The 23,712-nt window shown below is 41.5% G+C and overlaps 1 protein-coding gene across 2 annotated transcripts in view; it reads left to right on the top strand.

The window, feature by feature from the left end:
• Window positions 1-23,712, top strand: part of filip1l (filamin A interacting protein 1-like) — a 109,662-nt gene that overhangs the window by 42,348 nt on the left and 43,602 nt on the right. For both annotated transcript variants that reach the window (XM_085397850.1, XM_085397848.1), the window contains exons 2-4: window positions 5,269-5,596; window positions 6,935-7,108; window positions 7,211-7,389. In XM_085397850.1, coding sequence (XP_085253976.1) covers window positions 5,279-5,596; window positions 6,935-7,108; window positions 7,211-7,389 — 671 coding nt within the window. In that variant the 5' untranslated portion in view covers window positions 5,269-5,278. The remainder of the gene's footprint in view (window positions 1-5,268; window positions 5,597-6,934; window positions 7,109-7,210; window positions 7,390-23,712) is intronic.

The raw sequence follows: 23,712 nt of genomic DNA, 5'->3' as shown, positions 1-23,712 counted from the left end.
CTGTCCTCTATGTCTGCAATGTTGCCTTCTGGTAGTTCAATCCCCTCAGTTCTGACTACCTTCCCTCTCTTTGTTACCATCCGACTACACTTCTCCAGTCCGAACGACATTCCAATGTCATTGCTGTATAGCCTGGTAGTGTGGATCAGTGAATCGATGTCTCGTTCACTCTTGGCATACAGCTTGATGTCATCCATGTACAGGAGGTGGCTGACAACTGCTCCGTTCCGTAGTCGGTATCCGTAGCCAGTCTTGTTAATGATCTCACTGAGGGGGTTCAGGCCTATGCAGAACAGCAGTGGGGACAGAGCATCTCCTTGGTAGATCCCGCACTTGATGGTAACTTGTGCTATGGGCTTGGAGTTGGCCTCTAGTGTTGTACGCCACATCCCCATTGAGTTCCTGATGAAGGCTCTTAGGGTCCCATTGATCTTGTACAATTCTAGGCATTCCAGTATCCAGCTGTGGGGCATTGAGTCATAGGCCTTCTTGTAATCAATCCAGGCAGTGCACAGGTTGGTCAGTCTGGTCTTGCAGTCTCGGCTGATTGTTCTGTCTACCAGTAGCTGGTGTTTTGCGCCTCTGGTATTCTTGCCAATTCCTTTCTGTGTCCCGCTCATGTATTGACCCATGTGCCTGTTCATCTTAGCCGATATGATGCCTGACAGGAGCTTCCATGTAGTACTGAGGCAGGTTATTGGTCGGTAGTTGGAGGGATATATATATATATATATATATATATATATATATATATATATATATACATATATATACATATATATATATATATATATACATATATATACATATATATACATATACATATATACATATACATATATACATATATATATATATATATATATATATATATATATATATATATATATATATATATATATATGACTCAATGCCCCACAGCTGGATACTGGAATGCCTAGAATTGTACAAGATCAATGGGACCCTAAGAGCCTTCATCGGGAACTCAATGGGGATGTGGCGTACAACACTAGAGGCCAACTCCAAGCCCATAGCACAAGTCACCATCAAGTGCGGGATCTACCAAGGAGATGCTCTGTCCCCACTGCTGTTCTGCATAGGCCTGAACCCCCTCAGTGAGATCATTAACAAGACTGGCTACGGATACCGACTACGGAACGGAGCAGTTGTCAGCCACCTCCTGTACATGGATGACATCAAGCTGTATGCCAAGAGTGAACGAGACATCGATTCACTGATCCACACTACCAGGCTATACAGCAATGACATTGGAATGTCGTTCGGACTGGAGAAGTGTAGCCGGATGGTAACAAAGAGAGGGAAGGTAGTCAGAACTGAGGGGATTGAACTACCAGAAGGCAACATTGCAGACATAGAGGACAGTTACAAGTACATGGGGATCCCGCAGGCGAATGGGAACCATGAAGAGGCCGCTAGAAAAGCTGCAACCACCAAGTACCTGCAGAGGGTCAGGCAAGTCCTGAGGAGTCAGCTGAATGGTAAGAACAAGATCCGGGCCATCAACACGTACGCCCTGCCCGTGATCAGGTACCCTGCTGGGGTAATAGGCTGGCCAAAGGAGGAGATAGAAGCCACTGACATAAAGACAAGAAAGCTCCTTACCATGCATGGAGGGTTTCACCCCAAATCCAGCACCCTGAGGCTGTACGCTAAGCGGAAGGAAGGGGGCCGGGGACTGGTGAGTGTCAGCACCACAGTCCAGGATGAGACAACGAACATCCAAGAATACATTGGGAAGATGGCCCCAACTGACCGAGTGCTCAGTGAATACCTCAGGCAGCAGAAACCCAAGAAAGAGGAGGGAGACGAGGAACCATCATGGAAGGACAGGCCCCTGCACGGTATGTACCACCGGCAGATAGAGGAGGTGGCTGATATCCAGAAATCCTACCAGTGGCTGGACAAAGCTGGACTGAAAGACAGCACAGAGGCACTAATCATGGCAGCACAAGAACAAGCTCTGAGCACAAGATCCATAGAGGCTGGGGTCTATCACACCAGGCAAGACCCCAGGTGCAGGCTGTGTAAAGATGCCCCAGAGACAATCCAGCACATAACAGCAGGGTGCAAGATGCTAGCAGGCAAGGCATACATGGAACGCCATAACCAAGTGGCCGGCATAGTGTACAGGAACATCTGTGCCGAGTATAACCTGGAAGTCCCGAGGTCAAAATGGGAGATGCCCCCAAGGGTGGTGGAGAATGACCGAGCTAAGATCCTGTGGGACTTCCAGATACAGACGGACAAAATGGTGGTGGCTAACCAACCGGACATAGTGGTGGTAGACAAACAGAAGAAGACGGCCGTAGTGATCGATGTAGCGGTTCCGAATGACAGCAATATCAGGAAGAAGGAACACGAGAAGCTGGAGAAATACCAAGGGCTCAGAGAAGAGCTGGAGAGGATGTGGAGGGTGAAGGTAACGGTGGTCCCCGTGGTAATCGGAGCACTAGGTGCGGTGACTCCCAAGCTAGGCGAGTGGCTCCAGCAGATCCCGGGAATAACATCGGAGATCTCTGTCCAGAAGAGCGCAGTCCTGGGAACAGCTAAGATACTGCGCAGGACCCTCAAGCTCCCAGGCCTCTGGTAGAGGACCCGAGCTTGAAGGATAAACCGCCCGCAGGGGCGTGCTGGGTGTTTTTTTTTTTATACATATACATATATATATATACACACACATATATATATATATACACACATATATATATACACACATATATATATATATCTATATCTATCTATCTATCTATCTATCTATCTATATATATATATATATATATATATATATATATATATATATATATATATATATATATATATATATGTATTTGTATATGTATAACTTGTTCTATATATATATGACTTGTTCTGTTATTAACTGTTTATTAGTAGCATCTTACCTCCCTTTTCCTTGTCCTTGCTGTCATTTCGAGCTGCTTTAGTTGGTTCCCTTTCAAAGAAAATCAACATACTCTAATCCCAGTATTTCTGTCACTGTCCCTTTCATATCTATTTACCAGGAGTACAGTATTGCATTATGTTATGTTGCTCAGTTACAAATGACAAAATAAATGTAACCAAGTATACTGTTGTGAAATATGTCTGTTAGCCAGAACTGCCACTTTGAGCTCAGTTAGTTGGACTCATTTTGATGTGAGTGGAGCCGGATGAATTATGATCTAATGCCTTTGGGCAGCTTATTCTCTCTGACATCAAACACAAATGAGTCTCAGCATGTTTCAGTTCTGGTTTGTCTTTTGAATATATTTACTTTAGCCAAGCATAATGCTGAAAAAGTAATAAATTACTTTGCAAAAGAGCTTTCAAAGGGGTTTCTTTGCCCACAAGCTTGTAGCTTGCATTCATCTATTTATCATACTGTAGTTTGATTTGTCATAGTCAATGAGCCCCTGAATAGCCCATTCCTAAACCAGATGCCACAAAGGCACACTGTATATGCCAAACAGACCTTGGTAGGTAGCCACGATGCTTTTTATTCATAGCACACAACATCATCTACCCTAATGTTAACCCTTTTTCTAACCACACTCTGGGCCCACCTATCATCATATATAAAACTAACAGAGTAGGTACACATTAAAACTACAGAACTCAGGGGTCTGACTGATTTTGGCTGCTTTTTCTATGTTAAAAATAAATAAATAAAGCCCTTTCTGGGAAAATTCACCAGCTGCTAATGACTGTCAGCAGTTCTGGGTAATTCGCTGCGACAGGACTAAAGGTCCAGAGTCCAAAAACGGTTCTGGTGCTGTCAGAAAATTGGTGGACTAATCGGGCTTTGTGGTCGGTGGTACGACGTGGTGATGATGAATCAATTCCGCTGAGTGACTAGTAATAACACAGCAGGGAATGACGACATGCCGCCGCGCTGTACGCATTGCAAATATGGAACTGGATGCAGGTCTAGTTTATGACCTACTTCTGGACGATGACAGGTTACATCTGCTGTTTTTGATGGTGTGTGATGAGATCCCCATGTGGAGTCCAGCATGTTGATAAAAACATGCTTCAGGATAAAGACAAGACACTGATGAGAAAGGTCCCCTCTTAAATACTTTTCCTGTCATTGAAAGAGTATATCTGGTGGACTATTTTCATTGTTCCTCTGCCCTCTTTAAATATGCTTGCAGAACCAGTCCTGCAAGTGCACCTGTCAAGCATTTGAAGAGGGCTCTTAAATGGCACCTTTACCCACTAAGGCCTAAATCAGAGATGTTAAACTCACTGTACAGCCCACTTTGATCTTAAGTGGGCCGGACCAGTGAGACTCCCCTTTCTATTCGTATAAAGAAGTTTAACTACACCCTTAATCCCTGAGATGTGTTTGTATTAGAGAAAGAAGTGCAAGTCCTAATGTACATCTCAGATTTCCTGCAACAAAGCTACTGTAGTAAATGAAAGAAAGCTGTCGCCATGACACGCAAAAAATTATACGTAATAAATGTGTAAAATTACAGAAGAAGTTCTGGTAGCTTGTTGCCATGACATGCCATTAAACTTTTTGTGGTAATTCACAGAAGATGTTGTAGTGTTCTGTTGCAGAGTGTAGCAACTCTGATTAAACACCTAGCTAACCTTTGTCAATGAATACAGTCCGAGTAGTGTTGACCTTTTACTCTCAGAATCTTCATTTGACAAGCGGTGAAAACTGTAGTTGAAAAGAGATACAGAATAGTGTAAATGCCTTTGAGGTCTTTGAGGCATCACAGATGTTCTCTTTTAAAATAATAATAATAATAATAATAATAATAATAATAATAATAATGATGATGTGGATTGTTGTAGTAAAAAAAACAGAAAGGTTTTTGTTGTTTAATTGCTTATCTATTACTGTCTGTTGTAATATGAATGAATGGCCATGGGGGAAAAGCTGTAAAACTAATGAAAATACAGTTAAAGGTCAAAACTATGTAATTCTTCACTTGTTTCAAAACTGCCCATCTGAGTTTTTTGGAGTTGGAGTCTTTGCCGATTTTGTCCCCTGAGCCTTATGTTTGACACTCTTGGCCTAAAATATTTGCCCATAAAATCAATGTAAATGATGACATTGTGACATTGTCCTTTAATTGAAGGTTATGAATGAAATCAGTTTTCAGACACTTTATATGTTCAGTTTCTTTTCCGTTCCTCTTGACTTTATGCAAAAACGAATGACAGAAAAGACAAATATATAAATGTACATTTATTTGCATACAGACAGTAACAAGCGTGTTCCTCACTGAACAGGTAGACGAACATGCGATCCCGCAGCAACAGTCTGGAGGACGTAACCAAGGCCAAGCTGACGCAGCAGGCAGACACTCGCAAGAGATCTACAGAGCGAGATGAGCCCTCTGGAAGGGCAGAGCGTCGCGGTCGACACCGCGAGCCACCAGACGACACCGGCACCATTCAGAGGAACAACAAGACTCCCAAGAAGAGCACTAGCGCAGGAGGAAGTGGGTGCAGCAGCAGTGCCAGCGGCGCTGCCAAGGGTGGTCGAAGGGAGAAGGGCAGGGACCTTTCCCGTGATGACCTTGTCTTTCTTCTGAGTTTGCTTGAAGGAGAGCTACAGGTAACCCAAACAGTAGAGATGACTAGGGGAATGTGGATTTAGCCCAGACAACATATAACCATTAAAGCAGCAGGTAGGCCTGCAGACATAGCACCAGCCCCTGGCTTAGTGCGCTCTCAAGTTGGTCTGTGTTAACAGACAGCTGACAGCTGAGGCTACTTCCTGTTTCCTACACTAGAGCCGAGAATCGCCTGGCAGTAGGAATGGAAACTGATAAGAATTTCTATTGATTCCATTATCACTATCAGTTATTCATTTCATTCCTTATCGATTCCCTTATCGATTCTCATTGGCTCCATTTTGAGAGTCACCACCATTGCTAAGCAACAATAAAGAAATGACACTCATGACAGTGAATTGCATGCTGTGGGTCAAATGTTTTCCAGTCTGTTGAGGTATTTCTCCTCTTTGTTGTGATCAGTGTTGGAGTCATTACTCAAAAAAGTATTTTTTACAAATATAACACTGAACACTTTTCTTGAAAGTAATACAGTACCTAACTTAATTACTCCTGGTAAAAAGTAATAAATCTGAGGCTACAACCCCACACACCAACACAAATCCCTAATGCAGACACACACGCGTCTCTAAGATCTTTCTCTTAGTAGAATACAAAGCTGGCTGCACAAAGCAAAGATGAAAACCAGCACAAAAAAGCAATCTCCACAGTGATTCGGCTTTAGAAATGTGAACAAGTAGAAAGGGCAGCTGCAGCCTGACTGCTCACCTGCTTGTTACCTGTTGAAGTTAAGAGTCTGGCTGTTTGGGCTCGACAGTCACTCAGCTTTCACTCTGGGTCCCTCACTGGCCTTCTATAGCTTGCATAGCTTCTGAAACTTACTCAGTGTTTTTCACCGCAGAGAAAAACCTTTTGTGGGTTTCTGGCATGTGAATCTATACAGGAAACAGTAATCCTGTAAATGGTGGTGTTTAGCCTTGGTCCGTTTCATTTCTTGTTAGATTTAATCAGTTTGGCTCATGTTAATGAGTGAAAAATGCTCAATATTTCTGTGATTTATCTGCATTTAGAGATTTAGAGGAGGTGGGCAGGGATAAGGAGGTCTGGGCTTTTCTCTTTAGACTACTGTCCCTGTGATGTAGACACAAATAAATGACAGAAGGTGGATCTATGCACAAAAATAAAAAAATCCTAATATATTTGTCAATTTACTTCAACAGTGCTCCACAATGTTTCCATACAATCCATGGTAACTGCAGAACGTAGACTCTTGCTATCTTGCTGCTGCACATTAGCAGGAAAACAGTTTATTCCACTGCATATTAATCCTGCAATACAAAGTTCAAACCAGCCACATTCCTTTTCTTCCCTCACTGCAGGCCAGAGATGAGGTGATCACAGTGCTGAAGGCAGAGAAGATTGACTTGGCCCTGCTGGAGGCCAAATATGGTTTTGTCACACCACAGAAGGTCCTGCAAGCTCTGCAGAGAGACGCCATCCAGGGCAAGTGTGACATCTTCCAGGAAGACATCTATGAAAAACCCATGGCAGAGGTAACAAACAGTCACTCAAAATCTCTAATCTACTAATCCACTGTCCAAGCAATGCAGTACAGTCCAGACATGACAGATGTTTTTTATTTGCTCCCATCACAGCTGGATAAGCTAGTGGAGAAGCAGAGGGAGACGCACCGGCGGATGCTAGAGCAGCTGCTGATGGTGGAACAATCACACAAGCAGACCTTGTACAAGCTGGAAGATGAGAAGAGGAACCACGGGGAGTTCATAAAGAAGAGTGACGAGTTCACCAACCTGCTGGAGCAGGAGCGAGAGAGGTCAGTGCACGAACTACCAGGAGAAGTTGGGCAGTCAGTCAGAAAACTGGCAGTCCCACCAAAAATGGCAATCACAATTTGCTTCAGTATGGAAGTGTCTGACTGTGTTTATGCTGGTTTCCTTGGAGAAATCTGGTGACCTATAATCTGATAGCGAATACAGGAAATCTCACTCTGGGTTAAGGGAAAGGGCGTCAGTGTCACTCTATAATTTATAATGTCTGATTTAAAAGATTCTGGATGCCCTTCAACTGCATTACAGCAGATTTTTATTGCGCTATTCTCTTGTTGTGTTTAAAATGGAGTCCATGAGGAAACTTAAAGTCTTCAGCACAACTGATCTCATCTCAAGTGGCATCACTTTAGAACGCTTATCAGATTTTAGAAACCCAGAAGGCTTCCTGGAGCTTCATTTACATGGACAAAAGTAGTCAAGCTCTGGAGTTCTTCTTGAAGTAGATGTTTATATGTGAAGTGATGTAAATCAAACTGTTGCAGGACAGCCATTCTAACCTGCACTTCATGTTTCATTGACCTCCAACAGGCAGCGACTCCAAACATGTGCATTGTATCAAGCTGAAGCTAGAATTACAGCTGATGCTGATTTCTTTCTTAAACAATAGCTGCCATCTCCAATTGCTTCACTGTCGCGATGATATGAGTGTCTTTCTGAGTCAGTGTTGACTTTGGAGTGAGAGGTCCTCTTAACCTCCTAGGACCTGGACTCCACATATGTGGACATCATATTTTGGGTTGTCTAGACCAAAATACAAAATTCTTCTCTACAGGGGCCTGATATCCACTTACGAGGACATTATACTGCCACTATTGAAATTTAAAACAAACGTCCTCATATGTGGATCTCATTTTTCTCAGAAACAAAAATCAGGTAAAAGAAAAAAAAATCAGGTAATTCTTTGTTTTTACATTCGTCAGGTTCCAATCAGCCCAAATAGCAAAGAGAAATTAAAAATGAATGCCATGAAAGAGTTCGGGTCTTAGGAGGTTAAACCATTTTAGCCAGCAGAGGGCAAGTACACGAGGAGTGATCAAATGGTAAATGGCCTGCATTTGTATAGCGCTTTTCTAGTCCATAGGACCCCAAAGCGCTTTACACTACATTCAGTCATTCACCCATTCACACACACGCGACAGCAAGCTACATTGTAGCCACAGCTGCCCTGGGGCGCACTGACAGAGGCGAGGCTGCCGGGCACAGGCGCTCTGACCACCACCAGTAGGCAAACATGGGGTTAGTATCTTGCCCAAGGATATTTAGCATGCAGCCAGGAGGCAGCCTGGGATCGAACCACCGACCTTCTGATTAGTGGCTGATTAGTGACCTGCTCTGCCACCTGAGCTACAGCCACCTGAGCTACAGCCACCCCTTGAATCTTTTCCCTTGAACTGATAATATGAGATATCGACGGACAGCCAGCCTCCTTCCAACTCAAGCCACTCAGTGTCACCAAATAAATGTAATAATAATAATAATTAATGTATTCATTAATAGTGTTAGCAATAAATCAGTGTTCTTTAGGAACAGGAGGAAGATCCCCTATAAAAAACAAAACATCCAATACTTTTGTTCCCATGACCTAGCCCAGGTCTTTTACTTTTACTATCACTTTTTATTGAACAACTTTGCAAAAACCTGGAACAAACCAAGAGTTGTTTCTGGAGTTAATCCAGTGACCAGGAATGGAAGGCAGGACAGATAATTTACATGTGCGCTTAAAAAGACAAATAAGCTTTACATTTACAGTTCTGCTTTATGGTAGCACTGTGGATATTTATGAAATGGGGGGGAAACCACATCCCTGGAAAACTGTCATAAGGGCTAAGTCTGCATTTCGTTGCCAGTGAAGCTTTGAGGCAGCAGCTCAGCACGAGGGACACTGACTGTTGGTGCTGCCATTTCATGATGTGCTATGATTTAATTCTTTAAACTCTCCAAGATCAGCAGCAGTATATTACAACTGCTCAAATCTGAAGGTTTATACAGACCTTTCTTAATACAGTGTCCTGTGCACTACAGCTTAGCACAAACCACAATCAGTTTTCCTCAGTGCATTGTTGATGCATCAGTCCACCAATTTAATTTGCTTTCAGAGTAACATATTCTAACATTACCTAGTTGGACCCAGTGTAGTGCAGGGATTTATAAAATCTAACAATGAATGCTATAACCACCACAAAGTTTACATTTTTGGTGTAGCTCTTCTAATGGCTTCAATAAAGCTGAAAAATCCCTATGCAGTAGATCATATCGCCACAATGCCAAGCTCAAGGCCTAAAAGGTGTAGCCTGTGTAGCCTAAGGTTACTTTGAGTGCAAAAATAATTCCTGACCGAGGTTGAGTGCGAATATGGGAAATTTTATTACACTAAAAGACTGCAGTAAGATGCTGGAAGCTTGTCATCTCGGACTGAGAGAAGCTGCTCGGCCACTGAAATTCATGCCACAAAACACCTGGTGCACATTTTTGATGCTTATGTTAATACCAGAGGAGGTTTAAAGTGCTGCAGCTGTTGAGTCAGCAGAGCATTGCTGTGGTTCCTTAAAACTTCTACTTTGCAATAATACCACTTGCAACTGATTGTGAAATATCTAGGAAGGAATAATGTTTAGAAATAAACTCAGAAATAAACTGTGGCATCCTATTACCAAACTCTGGAAGCTCTTTACAACCATGCATTCTTTCATTAATGTTTGTAAAGGCAGACTGCATGGCTAAGTGCGGATTTTATAACCCAGTGGCAATGGACTTGAAAACATCTGAATTTAAAATTAAAATGTGTGGCCCAATACTTTTGTCCATATGGTATTTGGTACTTTAAGCTAATTGTTATTTGTTATTGTATCTTTATTTCAGACATATACAGGAAAAAAACAATATATACACAAGTACACATACTTGCATTTACAAATACGAATATATATGTAAATACACACACGTATGTGCTCAGACAAAACAAAAATAAAATAAAATAAATGAAATAAAACAGAGTCTAAATGACATGAAATGACAATTATTAAGTCTGAAATGGTAATTGCTATCATCATCATGCTGTCTTGGTCATGACAATGTTAGCATTTAGCCCAACATCCCTGAATGTATATTTTTGAATATTGCAGAAGTCCTAACACTTCCAGTGGAGAAAAATATTGTAATATGAGATGAAGCTACGATGAATTATTTAGCAGTCATGTTCAGCACTGCAAGCCAAGACAGAGGCAGCTGGAGGTCTGAGGTGGAAACATGTCTGATTTCTTCTGTAAATGTCACATAGAGAGCAGTTACTGGGCCGCACTCTTTTTACTGCTTCCTCAGCAATATCACATATCATACACAAGCACAGTGTGTGCACTAACCTGGAAACTCACCTGCAACACACACACACACAGGCAAAAAACACACACACACACTATCTCGGCAATTAATCTCACAAGGGAAACACAGCTGGACAGCGGCCCGTGACCTATTTGGGACAATCACATCATTGCACTTCAGCCATAGCAGAATGTTTGAGTTGGATCGAGAGGGCAGTGTGACGATGGTCTGGGCTTTGTCAAAGAGCATGTCAGGAAGGACAGGCTGCCATGAAAAACAGACCCCTGTCCAGGGTCGAGCTAATTACCTTGTGAGAAAAGGCAAAAGATTTATATGACTGAGAGAACAAAAAAAAAAGAAAAGAAAAGAAGAAAACTTACCCAAAAGCTCTGAAAAGTATCAGTCATAGTGCATGTTCAACAACATGCCAGAATACCATGGAAATAGTGGACAAGGGTCTATTTTTTTGATAATGAGCTTGCCAGTAGACTTTAGCATGAGCTCAAGTCTGTGTGTAAAGGCATTGAACATTTGCCACTGTCTTCTGGCCTCTGGATTGTGTATTAGCTGAGTATGTGTGTATCCAACATTATTAGGCAAACGTTTGTGTTCAGAGGTGTCCTCTTACCTCCCCTCCCTGTTTGTCTAGACAATCCTCACATGAGACATTATAGTTCTCAGTGTCGCCACTTGGATAATTATAAGTTATACTATATGGTAATGATGTAAGTGTGCTCTCTTGAGTGACTGTGGGTAGCTTTTCTGGTTCATAAATAAAAGGGCATATAGTTATCACAGCCAGCAGGAAAACCCAGTTGTACACTATGCTATGTATTTATTAACAGCTTCATTTGTACTTATTGAGTCTTGGCCAGCATTTCTATTGGTTATGATGATGCACTTGTCTCAAACAAACAAGACCTGCTGAGCTGCTAACATCCTTGTTTGAAAGGGAAGATAAAGGTTTCAGATGGGATTATGAGTGGCAAATAATGGAAAATGACTATGAAGATTCTGTATGGAAAGGGGTCATATTTCTTACCTTCTGGTTTTCATTTGGGTTAGTCCAAGTTCTACTGAACATGTCACATTTGAGCAGGTTTAGCAGCTAGACAGAGTGAACAATGGCACATGGAACAAGAAGTCTGGAATGTCACTTTCTTTATCTGCTATCTAATATCCCGACTACACCAGAAGCCCCGTAAAACTGGCTCTCATTCACAGAGGCCAAGTAAGCAGACTAGCTGGTGGGTTTTCAGAGTTAGTGCACAATGAATTCCTGGAACTCACTCTGCTAGTGTTGATCACTTTCCAACTATTAGATTTTTGGTTAAATGCTACAAAATCAGATTTAAAATAGTCAGCATTTTTGTACAATTTGATGTGATGAATCAATTTGTGAGCTCAGGCTTATGTGCTACACATCTAACATGGAGTTAACCAACGATCAAAGAATACAGCCAAAGTTGTCATTTGTGGAAGCTGTTACCTGCTGAGGGTTCAGTTACATGACCCCAAATCATATGTCAGTAACTTCTCCACCTTTTCGTATGTGTGCCTCTGTAAAGTCAAATGTCATTGCCTCAGTCAAACAAGCCTAGATAATGGTCTACAACCATATGGCAACCAGCAGTTGCAAGTGAAAAATTAGTATTCCTCTACCAGTTGGCAAACTGTCACTATCACTATCAAATTGATTGCTAAAGGCCCAGTCATGCAGGCCTTAAGACCAGTCAGTGACCCCTTGGCAACCACTGGTTTCTAGAATGTTCATTCCAATAGCAATCATGCAAACTGTGGGCAATCAACAGAATCTGCAATAGACCAAATCAGATTTCCCCAATTGCCCACAGTTTGAATGAACCATACGACTTGTCTGCAAACACTCGTTAATTACTCTCTGAGTGGTAGTGAAAAGGTGGAAAAGAGTGCAATGAGGACCTGAAGCAACATTGCAGCGTTAACCTTCAAAGTAAAATTTGTGCCTTTTAAAACATGTTACTTGTAGCACTGAGGCACAACTTTTACTTTGAAAGCAACCGTTTACCGTTTTCGGTTTGCATCCTGCCTTTTCAAGTTTGAGTTTGCAGAGAAGTCTGTCTTCTATGCAATGTGAGAGCATACATACAAATTTTCCCTCGTGACCAGTGGTTGTATCACAAAGAATATAGTTGACAACGTATGAGTACGGCACACGAGTAAACCTCTACTGGCTGTGTAAAGAAGCAACAACAACAACAAAAAAGCTATGAGGAAAAGTGAAAGTAAGAAGGAAATCAAAGTGAAACTTAAGAAGGTTGTGAAATATCTCCTGATTTATATTTTTTTCCTATTTTTACCCTATGTCAATCTTAGCACAGACTTTCACAATCGTATGCGTCATATCTGCTATGCTTGCATGGATCATATCATTCATTAGGAACCAATGGTGACGTAATCATTGTTGAAGGACTCGATCGGTTTCTGGCAGCAGCTTCATAATAAATCTTTCATGTAAGTCTAGTGAATAAGGATCTCAGTGCTGATCACAAGGCAGACTTAACGAGATCTAGTGAGCATATTTTTCTGTTATATAACCATTCAGTCACCCTTTAAAGAGGCAGACATGTCATCACAACTGCCTCATGCAAGAAGAAAGGGAGAATCCCCCACGGAGCTTAAGCAAACACCATTTTAGTCCTTCTCCCATGCAAAACACAAAGTTTGCTCAGTGGTTTCTGCTAAACTCTGCGCTCCTTCCAAAATATTATTATAAAGGGCTTGAAATAATAAAAGAAACCCCAAAACTTTGACTTCTGAAAGGAAAAAGCCACTTATCGCTTGTTTAAGGAGAGCTGAAACAGCCGTCTATGTTTTAAGAGCGCCTGCTATGGCTTCAGCATGTACAGTATGAAAGACACCACATCACACCGGGCTTTAATTCCACTCTCGTTAATCCACTGTTATATGATGCATTTTAGCTGCATGTAATCATTTCCTTTAACTGGGTCCTGGAAAACTGCAAGTTGTGATTGCATCCTGGGGTAATGTGGAGCAGCGTTTGAAAGTGGACAAACCTTATTCCCCCCCATCTTTCACTAAATTCACTCAAAGTTCAGCCTGTATGTTTAGAAACTCCTCATCGCCCACGGCCATTTTTTAATTCTTTCACTCTTCATAGCAGGAGGCCTGCGATTGACCTCCTCCCTGCAACCTCTAAAGAGGATGTAAATCCGGGCAGGGGGTCGGGATGAACCCGGTTCCCCACCGATTAATTGTCAATTGAGCAGCCATACATGAATGATGACCTCATCGCGCGCTGAGCACTGCAGGAGCAGCAGGGGTGTGAGAGCAAGAGCGGCATCTTAACCTTTAACAGATGTTACTTTAAACATGACTTCAGCTCGCTGATACACACAAACACACACACACATCTATGCCTCAACAGGCCATTTGCTCACCTTTGTTCTTTTGCAGAAAACTACAGAGCAGGGAGGGAATTTTATTACCACGAGTATCTTCTAACTGATGTTAGTGTGACAGGTTCCAGCTTATGCTGTCATGCAAGAGTCAAACATCCAAATCAACCTGCTGTCTCTATCATTTAAAGTTTGCACAACTGTCGGTGACAGCAAATAAACCAATGAGACGAACTCAGAGAAACTCTGTGACGTAATGTCAATGAAACACATAACAAGTATGGTTGTTTGAGATTATTTTATAGTCAAAAAAAGAATTAAAATAGCTTTTAGGTAGCAACTGTATAGTTTGTATTTTGTCTCGTTTTTTTGGATCATGTGAGTTTAATTGAAGAGGAAATAAAAGAAGCCAGAGAATCACAGATGACACAGTGAAAAAACAAAAATTAATAATGGATTGGATTTATATAGCGCTTTTCAAGGCACCCAAAGCACTTTACAATGCCACTATTCAGTCACTCTCACATTCACACACTGGTGGAGGCAAGCTACGGTTGTAGCCACAGCTGCCCTGGGGCAGACTGACAGAATCATATCGGGCCATCGGCCCCTCTGGCCAACACCAGTAGGTGGTAGGGTAAAGTGTCTTGCCCAAGGACACAACGACCAGGACAGAGAGCCCGGGGATCGACAGATGTGCTTCCTAACCCCCTGAGCCACGGTCACCCCATTAAGAAACACAATAAAGTATATCTCTGACTAAAAACTCACAAAAGCAGACATTGTGACAAATTCTAGATACTTTTACTAGTTTATGCATTGAATTACACAGACTAGGATCACAGTCTATTACAGCAAGTAATTTTCCCAAAGAGCCTCATGAGAAACTAGGGCTGTTGTGGAGGGCTCAACCAAAAAGTTGAACTCAAACTGCTCAATGTGAATTTTATCTCTTCACTGGCTCCCTATTAAATCCAGAATTTAATTTAAAATCCTTCTCTTCACATACAAGGTCTTGAATAATCAGTCCCCATTTATTTTAAACACCTCATACTACTGCATCACCCAATCTAGAGCACTTCGCTCTCAGACTCCGGGCTTACATGTGGTTCCTGGGATATTTAAAAGTAGAATGGGAGGCAGAGCCTTCAGCTTTCTGGCCCCTCTTCTCCCAGTTTGGATTCGGGAGACAGACACTATCTCTACTTTTAAGGTTAGGCTTTGATAAAGCTTGTAGTTAGGACTGGATCAAGTGATCACGTTGCTGGGGGGTTTCCCATGATGCACTGAGCATTTCTTTAATCACTGTGTTTATACACCACTCTGCCTTTAATTATTAGTTATTATTCATCTCTGGCTGTCTTCCACAGTGTCTTTTGTCCTGTCTTCCTCCTCTCATTCCCAACCAGTGGCAGCCTTCCTGAGCCTGGTTCTGCTGGAGATCTTCCTGTTAAAGGGGAGTTTTTCTTCCCACTGTCGCCAAGTGCTTGATCACTGGGGGTCGTTTGGTTTCTTGCTATTACTGTAGGGTCTTTATAAAACTGAATTGAAGTTACAATTGGGTCCTACCTGTGGCCCTTTAGAAAAATTAATTGCCCACCCCTGTCATATTAGAAAGGCTCACTTTAAGGGGCATTTTCAGAGGATTAATGATATCTTACATCAAATAGAAAGCATTGTTTTAAAATTCATTTTTTTGCTTTTATTCTTGTTCTTTCTTAATACCTTTATAATTTTATGCCTTTAAATCTTTTAAGAAAAGCAAACTTTTTGGTCAAACTTAAAATCGCCTCTTCGAGGCCATTTCAAGTGGCCATAAATACAGCTCATGTTGGCTGAAAGTAGAGCACACAAATGCCAAATATTTATTTGTGGTATTTTAGAGACAGAAATCGTGCTAACTGAATAGATGTTTGCAGCTGCTGTCATTCTATTACAGCACAAGTTGATGATTAACACTAATAAAACGGGTGCACTTTCCAATAAAAGTCCTTCAGTTGTAACTGCATTTTACAAGTTCTCGAAAAATGCCTCAAGACCTTTATAGGAACGAACAAGGTGGTGTGACAGGAAATAGCCTGCAGATAATTTGAAACAACACCTTGTTGATGTCATTCACTGGCACAGTGGGTTATTATCAGCGTTATAGTATATATATAAAGTACAGTAGCTCCAAACATAACACCACATAACCTTCATCCACCTCTTAACAGTTTGCAGGGCTTACGATACATGTTCATGCCATTTGGTTGACTTAACAGTAGCGGTGGTGACATCACTCCCGTGGATCAAATTGAGAACATTCTTCAGCGATTTCTTCATCATTGCTGAGATGTTATTATCCAGTCCTGCCCTGTTTTTTGAAACCGAACAGACGAGTTTTGGATTTTTTACGATCTGGGATCTTTGGTTATTAATGATGGTCCTGCCTCTGCAAGTTCACCTTAGAGGCAGGCTGTGAACTCTGCAGTTTTATGCAAATAAAAGAGCGTTTTTGCACGAATGACGGGGTGTTTTAGGAAGTTGTCGAGCAGCTGCCGCGCCATATGAACGCATATTCCCGTGGGTGCGAAGGATCCGTCTTCACCTATGCATCGTTAAGATATTATCAGTGCTCCTGAAACTGTTGGCCTCATTCATCAACTGTACCTGACACGTGATGCCTAAACTTTTTGCAAAGGCTGTTATTTCTGTTATTTCCTCCCAAAAATGCTTCAGCCTTGCGCATTTCATACATTCCTGTACCAAGCAAAGTTCAAGCTTTTGGTATGAAGGTTGAGAAATTGAGAAATGTGATCTGAAAGGTTAGAAACTGTCTGGTTAGTTTTAAACTGTGCAATATTTAACTTTAATCAAATGTTAGCTTGGGAAAATACACATCTCAGTAATGAACAGCTGAAGCCAAACAGTTCCCTCTATGAGAAGGAAAGCTCTTCTTCATGCTGACTAGTGCATGTACAACACATTCAGTGCCACCTTCTACATGAAGCTGGTTATATTACAGATTTTTGTAAAACACTTGCTTGATTTGCACATTCAGCATCACAAAGACTTTATGAAATTTGTTTTGGTTTAGTTAGACATCAGGAATTAAATCCAGACAGAGGAGAAGACAGACAAGCCAACAATGTGATAGCAGTTCATATCTTTGTGGCTCAGTCACTAAAATGTACGGTGATGTCGTCTTTTCTCAAAAACTTGTAGTCTGTTCAGTTTAAAAGCCATTAAAAGATGTTTTCAGCGGCAGACAGTAAAAGACAAGTAGGCTTATACATTTTCTTAAGTAATGTATTTAAATGTATATTCAGAGATGTTACATGTGTTAGCTCTGCTTCATGGATGGAAGTTTGTTTATGGATAAAAAAAACATTATCGTAGAGACCGAAAGGTTGCTGCCTGTTGCCAGGTAAAATTGGTGGGTACTACCCCAAAACCTCCTTGTGATTGCAATAGTTGCTAGAAGATTGCCACAGTCATCCATAGTTTGCATGGGAGGCATAATGTGCCTTCCAACATGTGTGAAACACTGCACCTTTTACTTATGTAGCCAAAGGCACAGTTTTACTACCATTTGGCAAGCAGTTGGCAAGTGCTTGCAGACAAGTCGGCATCTTCCTGGAAAGTGCTGCAACTGCAGCACTCTGCAGCTGACCACAGCAATTGCAAGCAGGTTTTCTGTGCAGAACCTCTTACTTCTGTGTGAACGATTTCACACAGCAACTGCCAGCAGCCACCTAACAACACCTATTTTTTGCCCAGGGGGGCCACCAACTGGTCTCTAGGCCCGTGTGACCGAGGTCTTAGGCCTGTTTGATACACTTCGCAATCTAACACACAAGTCATAAAAAATCACGAACACACTCAAGGACATACTGTTGAAGACAGTCAGCACAGTAGGAAAATAAAACATTCGATTAGACACGATGGATGATTGAGAAATAGAAATATGATGAGATTAGATGAGTCCCTTCTGCGTTTGCTGTCTTGCTCTTTGTTTGTGTGTCTTGATGCTCGTCACTGTATTGTTCCCACATTGTAGGAAAAACTGAGTGGCTACTGACCTAATTCGTGCTGGTCAGCCAACACTCCCTTCCCTGCTTTAGCCAGATAACAACCAAATGGCTTCACAGTCTTCTTGACCTCAGCCTCATTTATCTGAATGTACTGTAACAAGGTTGATGGGATTAAGACAAGCCCATTCATTCATTAACCTTTAAAGCTTTTGGATTTCATCAACTTTATCTATTAATATTAACAGAAGTACTTTCTAAGGAGTGTTTCCTTATGGATAATTATGTTTTGTTTTAAAGGAGTGATGACTTAATCTAATTAAGTCCAGTGACTGACCCGGCATTTCACTAACGGATTTGTGTTTGTTTTTTCTAATTTATTTTCTGTGAAAAAAAGTGAATATATGAAATCTGCATGATTAGATTTCTGGTTTTTGAGAAAAAATATTTAAAACTCATGTTCAGAAATGAGAATTAATACATTATAGGTCATGAGTATATCACAACTGGAAGGTGTGCCTTGGAGCATAATACTTTCTTGTGTCACAGCTCCATGAACACAGCAAATTTTGAGCAACAAATCACCCTTTGTTTTTGTTTTATTAGGGAGTCATCAAAGACAAAAATATGGAGGTAATCTTTAAAAAAAAAACAGAGACAAGACACTAACAGATGCATGGTTTAATCCACATGCTTGCCATCTCTGTACTGCAGATGTGCAGGTACGAGTGCTTCACAAGGTGCTGGGAGACAGAAGCCAAAGACACAGCTCACATGAAGCGTACTTTCATGTGCCATGAAATGCGTGTGTCAAAATATTGCTCCGTTACATCTGTGCGCTGGGTAGTAATTAGGGCCAAGTGATTCGTCACTGCATGGCGTAATGTGATTACATCTCTCTGACAGAATGTAGCTATTAGACCTCACCAACCACAAGGACTCGGGGCCTTGCAGCTTGTACTTTTCCAGCCTTTTTTAGACTTGTTATAAAAGAGGAATCCAGCTTAAAATAGCGCTTACGCGTTGTGTTCTATTTCTGTAGCAGTGCAGGTAATGGATTTGAGTGTTTCAATGTGGCAATTCTCCTAAAACATTACATTTCTGCTATAAAAACTCAGCGCTAATGTTTTGCAGTAAAAGAGGCACATTTTCTTAATTTGTCTTTTTAATTCTGTAGCAGATGTGGGATGTTTTTAGCGCGGCAAAAGGTATTGTCCCCATATTATTCCACACTAACAATGAGGAGAAAAGTGCCTTTGTAACCAGTGTTTATACGAGATTGTATAATTTTAGGGTTCATTTTCCTTTAAACCTAACAGTGAACACCTCAGGGCTTTTGCATGAGCCTTGACTACATTAACAGACTCAACTGGATTGCAATCAAAGAGTGCAATTAAAAACAAAGCCGTGCATGATATAGCTCTTTGCGATGATTGGTGAGCTTGACTAACTATAATAAAGAGTTTTCCAGTAAAATGAACAGAGCCAAAATGTTATTTGAGCATTTCAACGGCATATTTGTAACTTAGAACATCTGTCAGGGTTATAAAAGAGCAGGAACAACTCAATGGTGAACTGAATAGAGCTTGACAAATGATTACGCTGACTGGGAATCCGCAGGAGTGATGTATGAGCTAATCTTCTGTTTGTGAAAGGAAATAGCACCGAGGGTGGAGAGAAGGAGGTCAAGGAGGAAAAAAAATGCGGCTAATGTAGACTTAGCATGACATTTCTACGCTTGCTGTGAACCGTGCGTGGCCCCTGCCAGCACTGGAGACAGCGAGTGATGGCCAGACTGAAAATGCAGCAGGCAACAGAGAAAATCCGACATGCAGGCTAAACACTGTGGAGGACACTTTTACCCGCCAGCGAGGGCTAATCTCTCTGATTTACTTTGTTTCTCACATTTGTTACAGCAGAAACTGTGTTGAGTTATGGCTTGGCAAAACACCGCAAAGGGAAGCCATTTTTCCCCTCCTGTCCTGTCAGGCTGGAAGGAAGTGACAGCGAGAAAGTTGCGCTTTTTACGTCCTTGTTGCTGGCAGCTGCTGTGTCTGAACAATGAGTGAACGCCTGTGCTCCCAGTCGAGTCAGTGTTGAGATAGTGAGTGAAATATGGAGGGAGGAAAGAGCCTGCCTGTATCTGCCAACTCCAATGTCTCACAGTGGTGAATGGGCTATCTGGACAGGGCCACAATGAACTGAGCAAACAGGCAGAGAGTGGTGACATTTTCTTTTTAACAAAGAAAGAGTCACTCCTGTGCTGTTGTTATTAAGCAGATGGGATATTTCTTACTCTATCCAAATAGTAACTGTTTTATATGCTAAATCATTTTAAAAACAACCTTTGTCTTTTTAAGCTTCCAATCACATCATAGCTACACGAAAACACATAAAAATGACCTTTTCTCTGTGTACAAGCGCATGATACTGTGTTAAAAATATTTATTACTCAATGTTAGAGTGGAACTTTTAAGCTGGCATGTGAAGTTGAATAATTCACTGAACTCTATGCAATCTTGTTTAAAGTAGGTACCCCCATGCTGGTGGCACAGGAATTATCAGCCATGAGCTCCTAATCAACTCCACTTCGTTCAGTGTGATCAACTGCATAAAAACTGGAGCAGGTGTGTTTAAAGACAGCACCACAACCTTCCCAGGTGTGTGTTACCCAAAAAAACTAAGAGAAAATGCAAAAAATCCAAGCGCTACTTCTCAGACTTTACAGGCCTCGGCTAGCATGTAAAATGTTAAATTTCACGACAGAACAAATAGTAAAAGATGAGATGAGACCAAAGTGGAGCCATTTTCCCATGATGCACTGCAGCATGTTTGTCAGCATGGTGGTGGAGGGGTGAGGATTTGTGCTTGTTTTGCAGACACAGGTCCTTAGCACCCTGCTGTCATTGAGTCTGCCATGAAGTATTCTGTATACCAAAGTATTCTAGAGTCAAACATGAGACAGTCTGTCTGACAGCTTGGTTAAAACTGGATCAATGGGACAATGATCCCAAACACAGAAGCAGATCTACAACAGCCTGAAAAAGAAAAGAGTCAAAGTGTTGCAATCATTCAGTCAAAGTGCAGACCTTACTGACTGCAATGCTGGGGTGGAACATTAAGAGAGCTGTGAGTAAATGAATACAAACCTCAATTTCCTCCACAGTGATGTGAGACTGATAAAATCATACAGACAACGATGACTTGTTGCTAAGCTACTGAATCATGGGGTGGACTTAGTTTTTCATGACTGCATTTACACTTAAAATATCCTGTTATTATCAAACCTCATGCTTCAGAATGTTCCCCCCTCCTCATGACTCTGTATTATGTCATAGTGTTATCTTTAATAAGGCTCTCAGGCCTTCTAGTTGTACAGCCAATCAAAAAAAAAAAAAAAACTAGCTTAAGTAAAGGTTGCCCTTAATGGAAGAGGAGCTAAATAGCTTGAGTTTACTATAAGAACACCAAAGATGGTGATGTAGTTGGAAGTGTGAACTGTAGAATGACTGTAAAATAATGTACATAAAAAACTAAACACGTTGATAAATTTGATTTAGACAGAGCACATGTTCAAATAGATTTCTATACTGACAAGTCTATGATGGAAATACATGTCAGCACGTTTCACATCCTGTTTCAGGCTGAGGGACAAAGTTTCAGTTAAGCCAGGCCCTACAGGAAACAGAAATCCACCAGAGGGACCATATTTGACACAAATACAGTTTGCTTTGGTAAAAGGTTTTTTTCTTTTTTCCCCTTCATTACAGTATGGAAACTTTTGCCACATCTCACCACATGCGCCTCGTCTTGATGAAAGACACTTTTCCATGTAAACAACGCAGTGAGTCGAAGCACCCTGCGTGTCAGTGACTTCCACCAATAATGTTGCTCTTAACATCATCCCAAATGCAGCTAATCACACTCCAGTCTAGAAAACACTGCCACGAAAAAGAAAGACATAAAACACCAAAAACGAATTCCTTTTTAATTGTGAATAATTATATTTTTAATTCATGTAAAAATCCTTCTACTTTCTCTTTTCTCTCACCCATTAAACTAATGCCGGTGCTTGAAACAATGTGTGCTGTTTGGATTTGTGTAAAATTTGAAACACTTACAGGGTGCTAGGAGGTGTTTGATTCGGAGGCAGTAATAGTGCTAATTAGGGATGTTTACACCGACTGAGGTTCAATTTACTTTTCCCTGACGAGGTTTGTCTCCTTATTTTGTGGCTCAGGGAGATGGATTTGCACAATATTTACCATTTGTCATCTTAAAGGAATTTAAAGATGTCAGGTACCCGACACCATAAATCCCCCGTGCAGCCTGAAGAAAGAAAGCCAGAAGTTGGCTCGTGGTTGTGTGAAGGTAAGAAAAATCTCAAAGACCTGCCTTGAGAGGGAGTGAGGTAGTCGGGGAGTCAAAGCTGTGATACTGAAACCAAAATTTAACGCTTAGGGGACTGACTCTTTGGAGAGGGAACAATAGAGAGCTGTCAGAGGGACCACCCTATCCCAGTTCATCCCAGCTTTTGACAAGAAAACCCAGAAAGCAGGAAATAAGAGCTACGCTTTAGGGTTTTAAATTCCCTCCACCCAGATCTGCTGCAAGGTGCTGGGGATGATTGATGAGAACGTTTTCCTGTAAGGTTATGAGGCTGGAGAATAGCTGGCACCGCTGTTCTTGGGGTTTGAGATACAAGGGTAAACACTGTCTTTTCAGACCCACATTTCCCCGCTTGATAATTCACACATATCTCAGGGGAAATTAGTAAAAACTTCATAAACATCTGCTAGAATAAAAGAATGTGGAAGAAACGTTCATCGGTTTAATCTTTTACAAGCTCGACAAGACTCTGCAGAAATAGTGCAGACGTGTAATTTAACTTTCAATAAGATGCATGACTACACAAAAAAACAGATTGCTTCTTTTTTTTCTTTTTTTTAATGGCAGGAGGTGAGATCATCGCCAAGCTAATTAACCAGCACAAACAGCGGTACAACAAGGACAATGGCATTGTCATAACAGCAAAACAAACACAATCCACCTTCCTCTGCCCAAAAAACTCTGAACCGCACTCTTCCTCGAAGTCCTTTCCAGAGCGGCCCTTTCTGATGCAAACCTCAAACCTCAATTACACTGTATTTTTCCAAGATGAAATTATGCAGCCCATTTAGTTTTACTCAAAAATCTCCCATCCCGATGTCGTGTTGACCTGGGGAGGAACTGCAGCCTGAGCGAACTATAAATGGCTGGCATTTATAGCGTGTAACAGTGATGGATGGAGATGTCCGGTGGATGATGTTTTGAATGGGTAGCAGCGGGATTTAAGACGGCTTGTGCACTTTGCCATAAAAGATTAGAGTGATGAAACCAGACTGTTGTCAGAGTCCACAGGCTGATATCTCAGGACAAATGTTTTTTGGGCCTGAAACTGAGATAATCCCCCTGGCAGTGGCAGAGGTGCGGGAGAGTAGGCGGGTTTGGAGTATGACTAAAAGGGTGGAAAAATGGTTTAAAGGGTCTATCCAGTTTCAGAAGCCTCTTATGGCTTAGCGAAGGGGAATAAAGAGGAAGT

Source organism: Rhamphochromis longiceps, linkage group LG23, assembly GCF_057381845.1.
Source record: "Rhamphochromis longiceps isolate RC_006_pf linkage group LG23, R_longiceps_female_GT1.1, whole genome shotgun sequence".
NCBI classification, from domain to species: Eukaryota; Metazoa; Chordata; class Actinopteri; order Cichliformes; family Cichlidae; genus Rhamphochromis; species Rhamphochromis longiceps.
Note: the sequence above shows the minus strand (reverse complement) of the source record. Positions and strands in the feature narration are given on the sequence as shown.